Genomic DNA, 20,441 nt, shown 5'->3' with positions numbered 1-20,441 from the left:
ACAGCGGAGATTACACCGGGGTTACATAGGGCCTACAATCGCTTTACAGGGGGGTGACAGCGGAGATTACAGCGGGATTACATGGAGGTTACAATGGCGGGTCGGGTCGACGGGTTACGCGCGGTAAAAAGTCTATTTGTTTTAAGGTGGGGTTGGCGAAGCTTATGTGTCTTCCTCTATTTGGGTATCGCACGCAGCGCTGCGTACGTCTTATGTATGCAATTTTTTTTCCCTCCTGTAGAGCTTGACATGCATAAGTACTAGAAGCCTAATTTAGTTGCATTAACTCCTTGTTTTCGTTCAAGTATTCATGTAGACAGTCAGTCTATGTCCAGACCAATTACTCCTAGCAGAATATCAAATATTCAACTAAAATCAGTTAAATCTAACACAAAATCCTGCACGAAGGTATGAATTGTTCCATCAATTGTACCGTACAAAAGAAAATCAGGTATGGAACCATGGAGGTCGGGAATCCATCTTGACTTTCCTTACTAAACTTAAAGCATGTTTCATGCAATATATCTTACAATATAGTCAAAGAACAACAATAATATTACATATTACAGCACAATCTCTTGGTCTCTTCCATTCATTATGAAGTCCCAAGTTCCAAATAAGAGTAAGGATTAGTCTCTCATTAGCAAAGAAAATAGAGTTGAATTTTTAATATGCTAACATTGACTATCACCAATTAGCTTATGCTTTCGATTTAATGGGCATCCGTCGACTGTATAATGGGCTAACTTAGGCCCTAATGTTAACCATCTAATTAAGTGTATCAGAGCAAATATTTTAATTAGAATTAAGTATTTTGTGTGATTTGTGGTCCACACTATCTACATATAGTTGAGAGATCTTAAAGCATGAAAATTGATAATGTTAAAAGCTTTATCTTTGAGAAGGAATGATGCTTAATGTGGACTCCATATGCGAGAAAGATTGAACACTCACCCCATAAGAGATTAGAGGATAGTGTTACCTCAAATTTTGAAAAAAAAAATTAAGTGCTTAATATAATAGGTGTGGCCCTCCCAAGTGGCACAAGCTATTTGGCTGAAGGTGTTCGACCACTAGCATAATAGGCACAACTTAAGTCCTTGTATAGTGGAACCTAAATTATTAAATTCTTGGGTCTGTCGACCAATATATTCCTACAAAAGAAAAGTATGCTCCTATTAGTTATCAAATCAAGAAAAATAGCATTAATCAAGGATTTTTTATAGTCTTTTTATAAGGAAAAGACCAAGTTTCCACCACCCAACACCAAAGAGTCGAAGGAAATCAATGCTACAGTCCCGCAAACCAACATTGTAGCCATAAGAAAATTGCTTCTCCAAAGTTCCAAATCTCATACATATTTGGGGAAATTAATCTAAATTGAACAAAGATTAACCATGACAACTCATAAAAGTAGCCCAAAAATAAAATATAAAGTACAACATTCTCTTGGCCATCATTACCACCATGTTTTTTATTACATCAATAACAAATAAATCAACAAGCTAGTAAAAAAATAACTAAATTGTGCACAAATCCTAGCTTGATATGACACATTTAACAAGAATAAACAAAAAGATTTGCATCACAATCTCTAATTTACATGAGAGCTCTCTTCATAGGAAATTTCTTTCCCTCAATTTGAACTGCCCTTGAACCTTGCTCTATGATAATTGAAGAAACTAAAAACCAAGAGATCCACAAAGTGCATGAATTATTTGATCCCGGTTGAAGGATCGAGTACTAGCTAGGGAGTGCAGAACCAAATTCAAGTTAGATACATAGCCACCTAGTATTCATACACAAACATATTTTTTAACCATCACATATGTGACTAAACCTAATACTCAAATGTGGCTCAACAGGAACTTGCTTGAGGTATTCTCCAGAAGCTATAATATAGGTAGTTCCTAAATTTTCTTTGATACTTGGTTATCTTCCTATTCATATTCTTTCCATATTAACCCGTTATCTTCACAAAAAAAAATCCATCGGTTCTTCCAAATTGTTGCCATCCACCAACCCCACTCCCCATGTTGTGAAGTAATCCACCCACAGACCAAAAGATATATTGTTGGCTTAGTAGATCTACCAAATATGAGGGTGCTTTGACAATACTCCCCAAATTTGCATCAACATTGATATCAGGGTTTGTACTACAAAAATAAAAAAAGTATAACATTAGTGGCAATACGGTATTTAATAAAGACGAATTTATGTCATCAGTTACTACATCTAGCAAATTATCAAACACATATATGGAACTTGACACTAACAGACGAAAATATGAGAGAACCTAGCCAATTAAAGTCTTATAAAAGACACTAAAACCCAAAGCCGCGTCCAAATATGTAATATACTTAAATTGCACGTACCATAAGTTTTCTTAACCGGGTACAAAATACCCTAACACTTAAAAAAACTGAACAAAAAAGTGTAAAATAGCCCATTACCTTTTTCAGTGCCGCTTCATTATGACGGCGTAGAGATGAACCTGCAGAATGTGCAGATTTTCCTGTTGCATCTTTAGTAGATTGCTTCTTGCCCGCCTTTGCTCTAACAACATATCTACAGTTCGATGCAGAGAGTTATATTCAGCTTAAGGTCCAGTTAATAAAAGAAAACAAGACTAAAAGAGTTATTACACAAGTAGTTTAAACAAAAAAGAGAAAAAGTCAAAATAGTTCTCTGACTCTTTAAAAGGTATCATTTTAGTCCCGGAGTTTGTAGAAGTGTCAATTTAATCCCCACACTTTTAATATAGGCAGAAATAGTCCTCTTGGAGAACTATTTCAACCCCAATTTAAAACGTTTGGGCCCTAATTTAGCATTTTATAAACTTCGAGAGTAAAATGGCTCCATGTAAGTAGTAAATGAACTATTTTGACACTTTATTCAAATAACAAATAAGAACGGCATCTATGCTACCTGAAAACTAAATTGAAGGGCATAAATAATGCATTCTCTTCCGCATTTTGAAAAAAAATTAAGGGCATTAGCACAAACAATCAGCAATTAAATAATTACAAAATAGAGAATTTTTCACAAGGCAAGTGATACGGACAAAGTGCTGCAAAGCACCGATGATACACGCAAGTATACGTGTCGTCCAAGTAATATACAAAACTAGTCCGTGGCTCAATCCCACAAGGAATGAGTGAACTACCAAAGCTTGGAAAAGTTATAGTAGGATTTTGAATCTAGCCTGAAGGTTCAAAATTTGGTGATTTTAAAATTTGTAAACCTAATTTTGTGAAAAATAAAGCACAAGTAAAAGAAGTGAAAATGGAAAATTTTCTCCCCTGAATTGATTCTTTAAGAATCGAAGTTCAACCATGTGATTCAAATTGTGGGTTACAATCATGTATAGTTCTCCTTATCCCCTCCTAGGCATCTAAGAAAGTTTGGTAATTAAACATGTTTAGTTCCCTAAATCAAATTATTATCTAAGGATCCATTATTTCCCTTCAAGATTGCACTAATCTAAAATCAATATCCAAATTTATTCCATTTGCCTGCTCCCGCACAACTAGATCACAGCACATTTAAACTAAACAATTGGCAAAATTGCAAGTCAATGAAGAATAGAAGGTTAATTGATCACCATTATTAAACTTCGATTTGATCACGTCAGAAAAGTTAAACTTAGAATTCCTACATTACTAATTCAAGGAAGAAAAGAGAATCTACTTGCTATTCATGCTTAGGGACAGCACAATAAACATGTTATTCATTGGAGAAATTTAAAACAATAGTTGAAAAAGTAAAACTAGATGAAAATCACCAAGAAAATGCTACACTTGTATTTCTTCCTCCTCCAAATGATACACGGAAATGCACGACACACTCAAATTTCACACACATTCCACACTAGAGGGGTCTCACACTTTCGCTTAATTTTATAATGCTCCACCGTTAGAAACATCTCTGGATATGATTCTTCAAGAAAATCAAGTCTCCTCCATTTAAAAGTCCCCTCACTGCTTCTTATAAGTCTAATTTAACTAGTTTAATGTGAAACGATGTGAAACAATTGTCAAAATGTGGATTCAGGCGCCTACGCGCCCAGAACTGGCTCCTGGGACTCTGTCTTTGGCGTCTGGGCACCCATAATTGGTGCCTCGGTGCCTGAGGCTCTGTCTGCGGGCTTCTAGACGCCCAGATCTAATGCCTGACTGCCCAGGACAGGCAAAGGGACGCCCAGAAAGAGAAAGGTGGTGCCCCGGCAAGCTGTAATGCACTCCATTTCAGCTTCTTAGCTCCCCAAGTCCCCTAATCACCTTTACACTGCAAATACAATCACAAATACCATGGAAAAGCATAAAAATGACAAAATATAAACATAACGTAGCAATATCATGCATTTTTATACCCATTAGCAAGTGGCAATCTAAACCTTAGAATGATCATTTTTAAAATATTGGTAATTTCCAAACTATATTAGGGTCACTTTTATTCTGCATGTAGTACCAAAACAAAAAAAAAGGATAATGTTGCAAAACTATGTTACATTTAATCTTTCCTTTTTTCGTTCATGTAGGTTTCATATTATTCTATGCAGACATCTTATTAGTATAACTCAAGTTCCATGTCATTCATGTTCAAACCATTTAATTATTTTCAGCAAAAGTACATCTAAAACAAAAGGTACTCTCATTCTGTAACATAATCTATTTCACAATCAAGCACTGACAATTTTGCCATGCATCCTCTTAATATTCTCATCTCCAATACATTCAGCTTGAACATTAATAACTTCTTTATTTCTAAAACATGATTCAAAATGTTGTTCTATAAAGATTTCCTTCAAAAATTTCATGATCCTCCCATCATGTACCTTGAAGGTACCATTTCTATTTAATATCCAATTTTAACTCAATTACGATCCCCTATTTCTAATTTAAGAGGTACATCTAAAAATGTTTATTGTCATTTAAATAAAAGGGCAAGAAAAATCTGGAAAATGACAAAAGAGAAAAGAAAAGACAAAAATAATCAATCAAACAACAAAAATTATAAGGCATAGAAAACCAAGATATGTTGCAGAAAAAAACCAGGATGAGAAGTGGAAAACCAATTCAATAACTAAATAACAGGAAAATATATATACACCAAATAGGGTGTCTAGCAAATGTCACGAGGAAGCTTGAATATAGTTAATCAAAATTTTCACGATGACAGGCTAAGATTTATTTAGATCGGGATTGAGACCTCATTTAGGAATAAATCACCATTGTTAATTAATTACCCCTCTCAATCATGAAAAAAAATTCTCAATTAGACAGTCTCTTTGGCTCAATTTTAAGCTTAAATTTCAATGTTTAGATTTAATTTGATTGATTGAAGAATGATTTGAGGTCTGGAGATAAATTCAATCAAAATATTGTAGTCATGTCATCCGGGTCTACTAGTAAACTAAATATGTCAATATCAAGGGGCTTTAAGTTTTAACATCTAAGAACTCTAATTAGTAATTATTGGTTACTATCTACCGGGCATCTCAAACAAATCATACTGGTGTATATCAAAGACATGCTTCCAAGATTGTGCTTAACACATTTGTTGGGAAGGACTTATCAACCATATTGGTTAAGCAATTCATAAGCATGAAGCATAAAAGATCATGGAACCAACAATGATGACTCGAAGAACGGATATGATTGATTCAATTTTAATGGGATTATGCCTTAGCATATTGAATTAATGTATGAGAAACTTTTTGTTTTGAAGTCATGCTTCATATCAAACATTGATTTGATGGCTATGCCAGAGGACCATTTCCTTACTTTGAAGTAATTAAATCACATGGAAAAGGGCTGAGAATCCTATCCACAAGTTACATAATGAAGCAAATCTTGAGTTAAATAGTTAAGTTGGAATTTGTTTCATCATAAAGTGTTAATTTAGAGGAATGATTCAAGTTTACAACAATAAGCGTTAGATTAGCAAAAATAAACCACTTCACTAGATTTTTCTACTCTGGTTTGTCAATTTGGCATCATGGATTGGTTCACTTTAGTCAGCTTCGAAAGGGGGAGCTTATTTTCGAGAGAAAGGTAAATATTATCTGCAAGTTGAGATTTTAGCATATGTATACCCAAAGGTTGACTTGACCGTCATAATCATATTGGCTTAGAACAGTATAAAAGGCTCGTGGATTATAGAATAAGCATGCTTGAATGATGAGTTGAGTTGATTGAATTAATCATCAAAGGATGGGTTCAAAGATTATTATTATTATTATTATTATAAAGTTAGCAAAAGGTTAAGTCTCACATCCTAAAGAAAAAGCATGCAATTCAAGGTTCGCATAATCATGAAAAACTTGGCCCCAAATTGGGCTTAAAAATTGAGGAGTTCTTGTACAATTTAAGTTTCATATCATTGTCTTAAACTCAATACAAGGTCGGGTCATACATAGAAGGGAAAGTTTGTATGGATTGAGGTTTTGATCATTATCATATCGAACAATGGTTGGGTCTTACATCCTACGGAATCTTTGTTTATTAATGGGACCTACAACTCTAATATAGGGGAAGTCCAAGATTTTGGTTTAACTGAATAAGTTTTTCTTTTTGTGTTGGTTTAATTAAGTTAGAGCTTATATCTTAGAAAAGCCTATAAGTGAGACTAGCAACTTCAAGAGCAAGGAAAGCCCAAAAGAGAGGCTCAACCCTGAGTGCATAAAAGATTCAAGATTAGTTAGCAACTTTGCTACGGAACAATCTTTAGCACATAAATTGAGGTGGCAATACAATATGATTTTCAAATTAACTAAGAGTAAACGTGGTAAGACCCAAATACATAGTCTATTTGTCTGATCAACCAAGCTGACCCTATATAGACTTGAATTGCGACCCCAATGCTATTATGGTGATGTGGCCAATGGAGGACCCATCAGTAATTTTTCTACCTTTGGAAAGCACTATTACCTTCATGTGTCACCAAGACATATAAAGGAACTATTGGCCTAAGTTTGAAAACTATAGCATTCATTTTGTAATATCTGACTTTATTATAAAACTGCTTCTCATCAAACAAGTGATTACCGAATGGCAAAAATTGGTTGTCCAAGTGAGGTAGTAAATAATGTCTTTAATATTCCTTAGCTGCAAATGCGTGGCTGCAAGTCTCACTGAGAGAGCAAGAAATCATAAGACAGCTACAAATTGGAATGCCTTAATTAATGATTAATGATTTAATAATTAACATTTTTTTCTCTTTTAAAGCAAAGTTGTAAAACTCATTGCAGATGATTGGACATTAGAATAGTTCCTATTAAGTCAACAAATTATTATTAAGTTTTAAGAAAAAAAATAGATCTAATCTTGAGACTCGGTCTCTTTTATCAATTGATCTAATCATAAGATTTGTCAACTCACCATTTCCTTCGGTCATCTCCGTCCACTACTATCCTTCATTCATGAGTGGGGTGCATAGATCACCAAAAAGGCTATGGAGCTTTATATCTTATCTATTTAATAGACAGCATTGAGCATGGTTAGGTTTTCTCGCGTTGGCTAAAAAGATAGAACACATTGATGACTTGAAGACCATGAAGAAATTGCAAACACCATCATTCAGGAACGGTGGAAAATCCATCATTAGACTTTCGGACACACGTTATCATAGACAAAAGGAAGAAATCACGCCATGTATTCAGAGCAAAAATAAAAAGAGCAAAAAAAATCTAAGGCTAAACCAAAATTAACAGTTGTAGCCTTCAAGTGCAATAAAGCTAATAGGTAATGACACGGGGTCTTCAAATAATATGGACCAAAGATTGATGAGTCTTTATAGAATCATATGAGGAGTAAACTCCATATCTCTCCTTCAACATATACAACCCTTCATTCTTCCTAAGCCTCTTTTTGAAGCCAACTATTTTATGCCTTCTTATGAGAGGTCAACACTTTCATTTCTCAAGTAGAGTTATTGCGGTATTTATAGAGAAATAAGTTGGATGAAATAGAAGTCCTCAGTTGGATGAAATAACCATGAGATGTGCTATTGTGTGCAATGTTACCTTGTGTCGGGAGTTTAAAAAGCAGAAGATATGTGAATTGTTGTTAAGATACATCAATAAATTAAAGTAAAAAGAAGGTAGCCTCCTACAATTGTGGATTGTGTTGATATGGACCAAAAAAGGCTCTGTTGGCATATGTTATTCCGATAAATATAAAGACGTGCGACTCTCATATAGATAAGTTGTATGATGTAGCTGGGCAGGGGAAGAATTGAGCTGCCACGTCAAATAAATCTTATCGGATGTGGAGCCAAGGCTAGACAGAGTGTGGCAGATGTGGTTATTCTCCGAGTTTCATCAATGTTGTGGTTGCTTGATGCAACTAGGAATTGGCGAAGGAAACAGCCTCGGAGGTTGCAAACTGTGACTAATTGCTAAGTATAGCACAAGTTGAATGCAATTTTATCGAAGAAGACACTACACTTTAGCAAATCAAATCCACACTGGATCCATTTTTTTCTATTTTATCATCATTTTAGCTAATCAAAAATATCAAAATAGTGCCAATAAATTATTAAGTTAACTGCAAACTCAATTTATTTAATTAATTGTTATAGATTTTAATTAGCTAAATCAATTAAACCTAACTTTAAAGATAAAAAATCTTATAGATTTTAATTAGCCAAATCAATTAAACCTAACTTTAAAGATAAAAAATCTTAACTTGGTTAATTAATATTTAATAAGCAAATATAAGTTCAATTACCCATAATTGTGGAGGTAAACAAACCGAAATAAGGTGCCAACTTGTTTTCATCAGTTTAAATGTCTCTTGTTTTAAAATAATAACATGCTACATTTCATAGTAACCAATCAAAAAAAAAAAAAAATTGGCCCTCAAATAAGAATAAAACAGTAAGTTAAAGATGGAATATATGTAGTGCTACATACCCAAGCAAAAAATACTGTTCTAGAATATATAAAATGTCCAAACAGAATTGACAATATGGAAGAAAAATTAAAAAAAAAATCCCTATAAGAGTTTTTATAAAGTGCCAACTTGTTTTAGCATGCCAACTCCAAGCACGTCAATGTCTGTGATGGCACATTTAGAACAATCTTCAACACAGTCAACAATGTTTTCTCAAGTCCTGGAATGAATCGAGTGATCAATTGCATGAGATGTAACTAAACATGGACGTCAAAAGTCTGAAATAAACTATCTTATAAAGATTTAATCTCATCACTATGCAGCAGCACATTACCATTTGCTTAGGTACTATGTCACACGCAAGTGATGGATAAGTCCAATAGCCTTCTTACTAGCCTCATTTTAGGGGGCGTCTGGTTGCAAGTAACTATAAGTTAAATGCAAAGTAAAATAAATAGCGTATTTAAAATTCGATAGATAATTCTTGTGCTTGGTTGGAACAAATAAAAATAAATGAATTACGAAATAAAAAAAAAATAACCTAGAGCACAAAAAGACAAAGATGAAGGCATGTGGCAAGAATGGGGCCTGAGCTTGTGGTAGGGCAGAGCTGCAAGATGTTGGCAGTGTGGAAAGCATCAAGTCAACAGTGTTGTGGTCCGCATCTAATGGTGTCATAAGCATCAAGGATAAAGATGGAGGAGAGATGTCAAATGTAGACGTGAGTTTGGTGAGTTCAATTAGCTTTCATAAGTGTACATGGTTTCACAAAGTTACATGGGGGTTTGATGAGGATTCACATGGCACATAAGAACTACTTCATGTGAGTTCACTGTATTCCAAATTTGTCGGATTTGGGTGAATTCAAAATAAACCCAAAATATACTGATCACAGTACGCCAAACTCCAAATATTACATTGCATTTGTTTTATGCCAACTAAACATTAAAAACTCTGAGGCTTCACATTTGTTTTGAAGTACACCAGCAATACCTGCAACCATATAGCCCATCAAAACTTAGTCGAAAGAATTTTAGTATTTAATTGAATTACCCTCTGATTATTTTACAGAGAAAAACTAGTGCTGAAATAATTAATTGGCATCAATATATCAATTAAGGTTAACAAGTTTTTACCACAGATTGGAATATCTAACAATAATGATTTTATATACCATTTTGCAGGTACATTAAAAAAAATAATGTTAGAAAAAGTATGGAAAATTTGAACATGTGCATTTTAGCATCACGAGTTTCCCCAACAATACCTGATATGGATGTGATTTTAAACCATTTTTATTAAGAATATCATTGTGCACATTGCACAACAAATTGTGGCTTCTATACATAGCCAGCTTTTTGTGCATTATTTACCTATAGTTTTACTAGAGAATCTTTTGGAGAAGTAAGACAACCACCAAGTAGTAAGGTAAAGTTTAATGATGATCATGACTCTTGAATAGAACAAAAAACAAAAGAAATATTCTTATGGCCATACTTTTAGTCAAAAGATACAACTTCCCTCCCCCAAACATATGCATGTTCAAGAAAGCTGATGGTGAGCATATTGGACAAGTGTATTGGCATGACTTTGTTAAGTTACATTGGTTTAAAAACAATGTCCTCTCCTATAGTCAAAGAGCAACTTACAAAAGAACTAAAGCGTCAACATTCAATCAGGCTCGATGCATGAGAAGCTAAATATCATCTTGAAAGAAGAATTTTTGGAACTATTAAATATGGCATATTTAGAATATATGAAGAAACATATGGTCATTAATACGTATCTAAGAGCATAACAAAATATTGAAAAATTAACAATTTGATTAACTTACCTATGGAATGTCTTATGTGCTATAATTGAATTCCCATCAAAGACACACCCCGCAAAATGCCCACCAGTCAAAAGCAAAACAATCCTCAAGTGGGATTTATCTCGAGGTTCGGAGAGTAAATATTTCAACTTGTTTATCAACTCATCCTCTCCAATGTTTAATGCACTTCCATCATCTCTCAATTGGTTTTCCTTGTATTCATCCAGAGAAACATCCTCAGACTCATCCAAAATCAAACTTCTCCATACAGAAACTATTCCCCCTGAGTAGAGACGAAGATACAATTTTTGTTTAAATCCTTCCCTTGTTTTGATTTTTGTAACTGCACCTTTTTCAAACTCATCTTCAGAGCCTGAAATACTAGATACGTCAAAATCTTCAAAGGAAATATCACAACCCTCTTCATCGAATTCTTCCTCCTTGACAATATTCTTACCAGCAACACTCAGCTTAATCTAGGAATCAATGAAAGTAAAAACAAGATAATTAGTTATAAGAGAAGTATCAACTTTTGAACAAATATATTATTATAAGAAAAGAAAAACTTCAAAAAAAATAAAAAGACGTTGATGTACCCATGTGATGGCTACTATTGCTTTTAGTGGATTTTAAAGTTTTTGTACCTTATGTGTCATGTTTTCATGTTGCTTCATCCTTTATTAATGTTTGTAATATAAATTGATTGCTAGTGATTAATGTTTCTTTTTCATAAGAACTAGTTAGGTATTTAACATGTCTGTTTAATGGCAATTTTGTCATTGGAATAAAAACTATTAATAAAATAGTGCCCTAAGTCATATACTTTAAATAATAAATAATGAACTATTTTTAAGTCATAGTTTTATGAGATTTTAACCTCATATGGGTGCTTTGAAAATATATCATCTTGCTTTTAAGATTCAATAACATGATATTTTGGGAAACATGCAAAAAAACATTAAATCTTTCTACCCCCCACTCTCTCTTTTTATATCTCTTTCATTAATTGTTTTTTTTATTTTATCAATCAATTCCAAAAAAATTTTACCATCCCATGACTTATTTTACATCAATTTGGTTCGAAGAAAATTTATTTTCATTTATACCTACATTTTTGTCATATTATGACTGTGTGGAATCTATTTCTTGGAATAGTCGTTCTTATTCTGATATGCAGAAAAATGAGTAGATTATAAATCAAATCATACATGATCAAAATTTGGACATTAAATCATAAAAAATCTAGGAGATCATGTTTGTTATAAGTTTAATGATATGAACTCTCTATGAAAATTGTTACCAATGATTCTCAAATCACGTTGTTAATATCAAAGCGTTTGTCACCAAGAGCCCATAGGCACGTCAAATCATCAACATAACACCATATGAGAGATATTAAAACTTACACAAATGAGTTTTGAACCAAACATCATAATACAACAGAAAAGGATGAGCTTTAAATATTTTAGTTAAATTGGATATACCTATTTTTTAATTTGTAATCCACTATCAAGGATAATTTCTGCTAGAATCACTACTTGAGTTGTCATTATATATAAGGTTTCTCTTTTTTGACGAATTTTAATTAGATATGGACTAGATATATCCTTGTTATAATTGTCTATTTAAAAATTTGAAATTTTATTGGAAAAAAATAATAAAAACTCAAGTATGATAATGCCCTTTTTTACATATAACGGCAGCAATTTTGGTACTATAGCTAATTGTCAATTTGTCAAAGACAGCAAATTCTTTAGTCGTATAGCTCAAACTGAAGGGAGGAGCTCATGTCAAAAGACAACAAATTTCTGATCCTACAACTAAACCAGGAGGGAGGAAGCTCCTCTTGCCGACAAAGAGCTTCTTTCCACAAGGAGTGTTGAAATTGTTTGCCTCTATGCTAGTGCTACTGCTTGTTTATCCCTTCCACTCTTAGTAGTTGTCGATTAGTGCTATTCTAGCATTTTTGTTACTGTTATGAACTTCCGTTGCGTCTACAACACTCCAAGTCCAAATAGAAAAAAACAGCAATTGTTTTGTTGCCATATAGAAAAAAAAACAGCAAAAGGGAATCCTATATATATCCAGCAAAGGAAAACTTAAGGAGGGGGTCTACATAATTAGTCGGTATTAGAGTATTGATCATCAAGATATGGTAAAAATCAAAAAGGAAAATAAAGACAAGGTAGATTCACCTCTTACGTTAGAGATATATTAAAAGGCAGAAAAAGGACAAGAAACAAAAGAGAAGAAGAAAGTCAATCAATGAACAATGATGATTCTAAACTAAATCTAGCCGTCAAAATGGCTAGAATGATAAAGCACATGATCATGATGGAGTAGATAAGGATGAAAATAATCTTTGTTATGACTAGTTAGGTGAGTTGTATTTCTGCTAATCTTTCATGCCTAATATAAACATGCATGAAGAGGATGACGGTGAGGTGATGGATATCATTCAAGAGAGTGCCGTCATTTAAAGTAGAAGCCAATGTGAAGATTCATACCAATGATAGAAGAGTTGATTTTGAGAAGTCAGATGCATTGATAGACAAATTGGGATTTCAGCTTAAATAAGAAAACCACCCATTATAAGGTTTCAATTGCCCAATCAGAGTTAAATTATCATGCCTTGACATGATAAAATGCTAATCTAAAGATGAATAGCTATCAAAAGATGCCTTAAGCGTGTTGAAGTAGCTGATACGTTGAGAATTCTATTAGATAGGGTGTGAAGAAGATAGAATGAAACAAGAATGATTTAATATATTTCTGATGGCAATTTGTGCATAAGTACACGATCCAATTTTTATGTCAAGATGTTACATTAGAAATATTTCTGCAAACTCTAATGAAATGCACCTCAAGGCATTATTCACAAATTATAAATGACTTATGCGTATTTTCAATTACCATCTCAATCAAGTTGATATGGTGATGATATTGTAGAGTGCAAAAATCAACACAGGAAAAATAAGGCATGAGAACTGTCGAAAAAAGAAATTAGCCATTCAAAAAATGAAAAGCAAAAAAAGAAAAGTAATGCACTAAAACCTACTTCAACCTCTAATGAAACATTACAAGGACGATATATGATAAATAATGGAAGCTTGGTCATATCAGAGACAAATTTGGGGATGTGAACCCTGAACTCTTGTCTGAATAGTGGAAAAAAAATAGGAAAGCATAGATGATTGCTAATACTATGAACAATATCATGTCTGATCCTATAAACGTGGCAATGATGCCTAACCATTGGTCATAGTCTAATTAAGACAAAGAATTATGCAATTTGAGCACTATGCCAAATAAGAGATGAGCATCGAGGACAAACTAGAAGAACCACATTACTACCACTCTTCAGCAGAAGGTGACATTGGACACCGTATCTCAAACAAAACACTATCGTCTGTGTTGCCTTTCAAAAGGGGGTTGTGATGAAATTTGATCAATATCAATAGAAATTTGCAACATCAAAGACTACATCTACGATATCTCGTGCATACCAAAATGATTGGTATCCAGTGTTGTATTGCTCCTACTAGTGTCACATGATTAAGGATGGGAAGCAGAGCTCCCTAAAAAAGGACTATAGTGTAACAACAATAAATGTATCATGGTGGCTGCACATAAAGGTAAACTTATATATGTATTACAAAAATATTTATTTCAACTTATTTGGTTTTTAATGAAGAAAGAAATAGGCTTTGTTTTTCAACATTAAGTAAATTTAGAGATCCACAATTACAACAATTATTAAGAAATAAGCACCACTCTTCCAAGAAGTGTAAGACTTGTGACCAAAGCAGCCCATGAAGTATAATGTTTAGTCGTACTCAAATGCATCATGAATGATCCAACCGAATATTATGCAAAAGGATTGCTCATTTTTTCCCAAGCTAAACCTCACAGTTTTACTCTATTAGTGTAACTTCTCAATATGTCAACTACTCTAAGCATACTCTATCATAAGCAGGCCCAATTTTGTAGTTCCCACTAAAACTCTACTCGTTCCACAAAAGGTGCCTCACATATAGTAACATTGGTTTAATATATTACTTTTATAGCTCAATAATCTTTCTCTCCCTATTAGAGTAGGCTTTGATTCATTCATGCACTCATTTCATCTAAAAGCTTGCCATAAACTGCTCATTATTTGAGGGTCACCCTCGTGATCACACCTTGCTCTCCTGAAAGTCAGTACAACAAGAGGAATTGAAAAGATTTGTGGGAATAATCAATTCAGCATTAAAAGAGTTGAATCTTTGACCAACACATGATGGAACGTTGATCTCTACAGAAAGTATCCATATATTTACTAATACAAATTAATCTTCTTCACAAGATTACAAACATTCAATACATTCTTATCCTCATCTTTAGATTTCATTATTATTACACCTCATGCTCGGGGAAATCAACCGATTGAGCTTGCCCGACAGTAATCAACCTGGTAGAATTTTAGAAATGTGTTAAATAATATATAATGTTTTTATATCAAACATATAATCTCTATTCACTTGCATCAAACACAACTTCTATTCTCTTAAAAATGTTCAAGCATTATAAAACCCCTCTATCATTAAGTCTTGAATATAAGCTATTTGCTCAAAAAAAACTCAACTGAAGGAATTCGCTCAAACAATAAAGCAAAATCCACCAGGGATACAATAATTTGTAGGAGAAAAGATCACAGAATCTACACTCGACATGGCAAGGAATTTTTTTTACGAATTAAAAGCTCTTGCTCGCTACTAGACGATCGAGTTGATGATCACGTCTCTCACTTTTCCCACATTAAAAATTTGAATATTCAACATTAGCACATTCTCAGATCATCCCGTAGATTACTTGTTCTGACGATCTTAAGTTGATCGGTGAGTTTCATGCTACCCGTGCATGTAAATTCAAGGAGATAAGTTGAGAACACGTCTCAAATTGACAAGGGATCTCAAATGATTTATGTCGGAACTCAACCAGGACAAATAAATCGCTTCAGCAAAAAACACCAAGTAGCTTTGAACTAGGCTAAGCAACTAGACTCTGCTTGATTCTGAAATACGATCACCTATCCTTCAAATCAGTCAAGCCATTCTTGAAATCACCTAAGGATCCCCTCAACTCAAGAATTGCATGTTTCAACTTAGCCATTTAATGCACAAGCTCAACTGAATCAGCAACCAAAGAAATTCTAAGGGAGTCTCGCAGCGAGCCCTCCCTATCTTGCTGGGGTAGGGTGTGCGCCCTAACCACATGACCCTCTTTGTTTTCGCCTACAGTCTTCATCTCGTTCTTATCCTCAGCCATAGAAGGTACTTCGCGGAAGAGTTGTTGATTGATCAGTTCTTCAACCTGACCATCCTTACCTTCAAGAGAATCTAGTGCCACATTCAAATTTAGTTCGCTCACATTCTTTGTACGGGAGTCCAATCTCATGAGTTCTATATAAGTAAAAAGCATTACAAGCAAAGAGGGAGAATAAAAATAATATGACACATATTCAATAATTGCTAATTTTGATGCATAAATTTTACATACTGTGTAACCCACTCATTGAAGTTGTGAAGATGTAGGCATTTCACCTTATTCGCCAACATCAACAAACACAAATCTTTTCGCAACTTCTCCACAAGGCCTTGGTTTAGAGAAGTTTGATCCTCAGAAGATAACCTTTCAATGAATCCAAGTCAATGATAGTCCCCGGAGGAACTTTTAAAGATGCCTCTCCTTGGGCAAAGGTCAAACCCCCTATCCGTTTCAGCACCATCTTCCTCTTCATAGAGTCGTCCACTCGCTTGAGTTTTTTAGCAAACCATCCAAGTGTTCGGGTTAAGAATTTTGGTATGCTCTTCCATAATATTTTCCATCTGAATCTTTGCAGCAATGAATATACCAAAAGATTAAATAACAAAATGAGCAGGAGTAGCAAAGCAGAGAGTTCATTGCTCTTTATTGGTTTTTTATCAGAACTCAAGATTCTAAACTTCAATGGAGTAATTCATAAATGACAAGAAATTTATCAATGGTTCAATATTTTTATTCTCTTATTATTTTCGTAGTAAAGCTTTTTAAGAGATAAGAGAAAAAAGAACTATATATGTGTGTGTGTGTGTGTGTGTGTGTGTGTGTGACAAAAAACAATTTTATTGAGCCAATAAAGGTCCAAGCAAGCTTAATGGGCCTTTTGGCTCAATCAAAAAAATTGGGTTGACGATTAGTTGAGTATATGATCAACTGAGTGCTAACAACCAAACATAAACAATCATCAACAAATTTTCAAATACAATCGATTGATGACGAGCAGCCGAATACACTCGATTGATGACGAGCAGCCAAATACAATCGATTGATGACGAGTAGCCGAATACAAGAAACATGGCATGAGTAAACGCCTGGCAAATATCTTCAATAGCTTTGTCATAAGTCTCCCTTCTATTCTCAGTCATCATGTTGAATTAGAAGCCTATCCGCTCCAAAGGAGAGTTAGCCTCAGGGCAAATTCTAATCAGAGGGTCAAGCAGATGTTGAGATGTGAACAAACAAAGTGTACAGTGGAATAGAATATGGAATGCGATACCGATAGAGGATAACATGCTAGAGTTAACATTATTTATGCATATATGTAAGAATAAGACAAAAAATTATTGTCATAGATCCCTAGAGATCTAAGTATAATCATCACATATGTATATTATATAGGAGAATACCCTTATATAAGGGAAAAGATGTAATGTAAAACGACGGATTGTTGAACTATACTCAAAGAAATAATACAACATCCCCTACATCCCTTTTCTTCAATTCAGACTTTGCTTCTTTACTAATTCTTCTCTCGACGTGTGAGTCTAAGGGCAAATCAGAATTCAACATCTGTAGTAGAGTTCTATCAATTTTAGAAAATTGATAGCACATAGGTTGGATAATTTTGGAATGGAAGTACGCAAACTTTAGGTTGTTTATGAGTCATACTTAATTTTACTTTATGCTCCATTATTTAAGTTGATTGTTAGTGTTAATATTTTATTTTACATTTAATACTAATATAATATTTCCCTAACTTGCTTAAGAAAAATTGCATCATTTGGTTAAAGACGGTCAAGTAATTCAGATGTTTTAAATAAAAATATTTTTACTTTATGATTCCATAACATTTAAAGGGTGTTTGGCTGCAACTAGGATTTAGAGTAAAGAGAATTTAGTAAATCCATATATCGTAAATCCGTTAAATCCTCCCTACTCCTGGAATTAGTAAATCTAGATTTAAGCTGAATCGAAGCAAATTTGGAACATTATATCAAAAAAATTCATAAATCATTTATGCATTTTAGTATTTCGTTAAATTTAGGCTTTGTTTGAGGAGGCGTTTAGCCTCCGTTGCATTCTACAGAAAGCGCATAAAACATAAATGTTGTTTAGCAAATCAATTTTTCAAAATGTTTTTCACATCGCAACGCTATTTCAACTGCATTTCCTTCCATTCTGTATGGCAAATGAGATACGGTAGTGTGAAATGCGGCTTTAAAAGAAATTTTTTCAACGGTGAAGTGTTGTCAAGCAAGCCCTTAGTAAATTCGGTGGTAAATTCTATTAAAAGGCACTCCCAAACAAGCGCTATTTACATACGTCATACGCACACAATTTTGCGTGTGTATGACCTCGAATAACCTTCCAATAACTCAGTTATTGGGGGTTGTTATTGGGGGTTATTAAAGGGGTTATTAAAAGGTTATTGGGGGTATTAACCCCAATAACATCTCAATAACCTCCCAATAACCTACTAATACCTTCTGCGGTTCGGCGCTCATTTTTTTTCCTGTCATTCGAGGGTTTCGTGAAGTTATTTTGCAACTGACTATTTAACATTTTACTTTGCAAATTCAACAAAATGATATATTGAGAAATGGACATCAATTGTTTGAGGAATCATTATATATTTCTAACCCTCCATATTTCTCCATCTTTCTGTTGTTTATAAATAAATTCAAGAAAATTTCTACCACGCGGCTGCCTGTTCTCGATGAGTCTTCTCATGTAGAAACATGGCCAGAAGACAGTTTAGGGGTATAAAACCTCAAATCCTTTTACTCACGACGGTTGAAAGGGATGCATAAGAAGCCCATAGAAATAGATTTCGAGAAAGGGAGCTCACATTGAGGCGGTGGAGGTCGGATTTGAAATGCGATCGCTGATCATGGAGGGATTCAAACTCCGACTTGCAGACGTTGCAAGTCCATCGCTTGGTAGCCCCCTTCAGCTTCTCTTCTATGACCTTTAAGTGGGGTTCCTCTCCGTGTGCGACGCTATCTGCGCTCGCTGCCGGAGCGTCCGACGTATGAGATGTAGAAGACACGTCTGTGGATGTTATCGAAGGATGGTCGGAGAGGAGGAGGCGGCAAGAATCGAAGAAATCGGAAGGGAGATCGAAGAGGGACCGACATTTTTGTTCTCTATGACTCTTCTCAGTCGCTGCCATGGAGAAGGGAACTAAAAAGAAAAGGGTCGATTTCAAAAGGACGAAGCTTGCAGAATCGGGAGGATGCTTTGCAATTGTGAGGGCAAAAGGAGAAAAAAAGGGACGCTGACGCTAAGTTGTGGATGAAAAGATGTTAATTTCACTTTTTTATGTAATATGAAATTTCGGTGGTATAAACATGAAAAATAAAATTTAGGTGTTAGTATTTAAATACATAATATTTAGGTGATATGTATGTAAATGTGCCTTATTTATTTCAAGCTGCTAACATTTATTCAAAAAAAGGGTCAAACAGTAATAGAACCAAATTCATTTAGAAGGGGACCATGTTCTAAAAAAAATGAAGGGTTTTTAAATATGGAGGTCCCAAAATTATATTTATTCTATATAAAAATCTCAAAATTTTGAATTTACGCCGAGATCATTTGTTACGGCGCCGGTGTTGTTGTTCACGCTGGAGTTTATCGGTGGATGTTGCAGTTCAAGTAAATGGTTATAATTATGGCCTCCAATAGTTACTTTGGCGGCCATCGTTCTGACCTCTCTGATCTGATGAAGGGATTGAAGAGAAACAAAGGGTGTGCCACTGTGATCGTCGCCGCCTGAGCTACGATGACCAGGTGAAAGTGTGGAAAGGGAAGCGCAATGTGTCGGGATGGAGAAGATTGTGCTCTACCTGAGGAATAGGAGTTGCAAGGGGAGGCACAATAGATATAACTTCACGAATGGAGGACTCCATGGTGCTACTCTAGCTGCTAGAACTACCGGCGAGCTAGGACTCTTGTAGTTCTTAGAGAAAGGATAATTGGACTTCGCCTTAGATCTTTTGAAGGCCCTTGTGGCAATATCATAAGCCCTTATAGTCTGCGCTTCCACTTCGAGCCTCGTCTCATTTCTTCACATCCCCCATCCCTCGCCGTCGGTAAGCCTCATTTTTCTTTTCAGAATGCTTCTTGTCGCGGCTATGAATCGTCATGTCTTTGTGTGCTAGATCGTTTATCTCCTTGTTGCGAAAAAGACCTCTAAATTTGTCTCCCTACAGTGCTTTGCCTTGGGTTTAGAGATTCGGATCTCGAGGAAATTTGGAGTGAGCTACGACACCGATGACACCAAAACTCAAGCGTGAGCAGCGACACCGACGCTGTAACAGAAGGCTTTCAAGCATAAATTTAATTTTTTTTAATTACCGACAAGTGTAAAACTATCAGTAAAAGTAAAGCAACAATTTTTCTTATCATAATCAACAGATTGTGGTCGT

At 34.5% G+C, this 20,441-nt stretch overlaps 1 protein-coding gene across 1 annotated transcript; it reads right to left on the bottom strand.

Annotated features, from left to right (window-relative positions):
* Positions 1-1,973: 1,973 nt before the first annotated feature.
* On the bottom strand, positions 1,974-19,307 carry LOC110031591 (ankyrin repeat and zinc finger domain-containing protein 1-like). Its single transcript, XM_020734852.1, has 4 exons — positions 18,860-19,307; positions 10,732-11,186; positions 2,454-2,568; positions 1,974-2,156 (listed from the first exon to the last, which is right to left on the bottom strand). Exons 1-4 carry the CDS (start codon positions 19,181-19,183, stop codon positions 2,145-2,147), a joined length of 906 nt encoding a protein of 301 aa, XP_020590511.1. The 5' UTR covers positions 19,184-19,307; the 3' UTR covers positions 1,974-2,144.
* Positions 19,308-20,441: the final 1,134 nt, after the last annotated feature.

This window comes from Phalaenopsis equestris, unplaced genomic scaffold (genome assembly GCF_001263595.1).
Source record: "Phalaenopsis equestris unplaced genomic scaffold, ASM126359v1 Scaffold000002, whole genome shotgun sequence".
Classification (NCBI taxonomy): Eukaryota; Viridiplantae; Streptophyta; class Magnoliopsida; order Asparagales; family Orchidaceae; genus Phalaenopsis; species Phalaenopsis equestris.
Note: the sequence above shows the minus strand (reverse complement) of the source record. Positions and strands in the feature narration are given on the sequence as shown.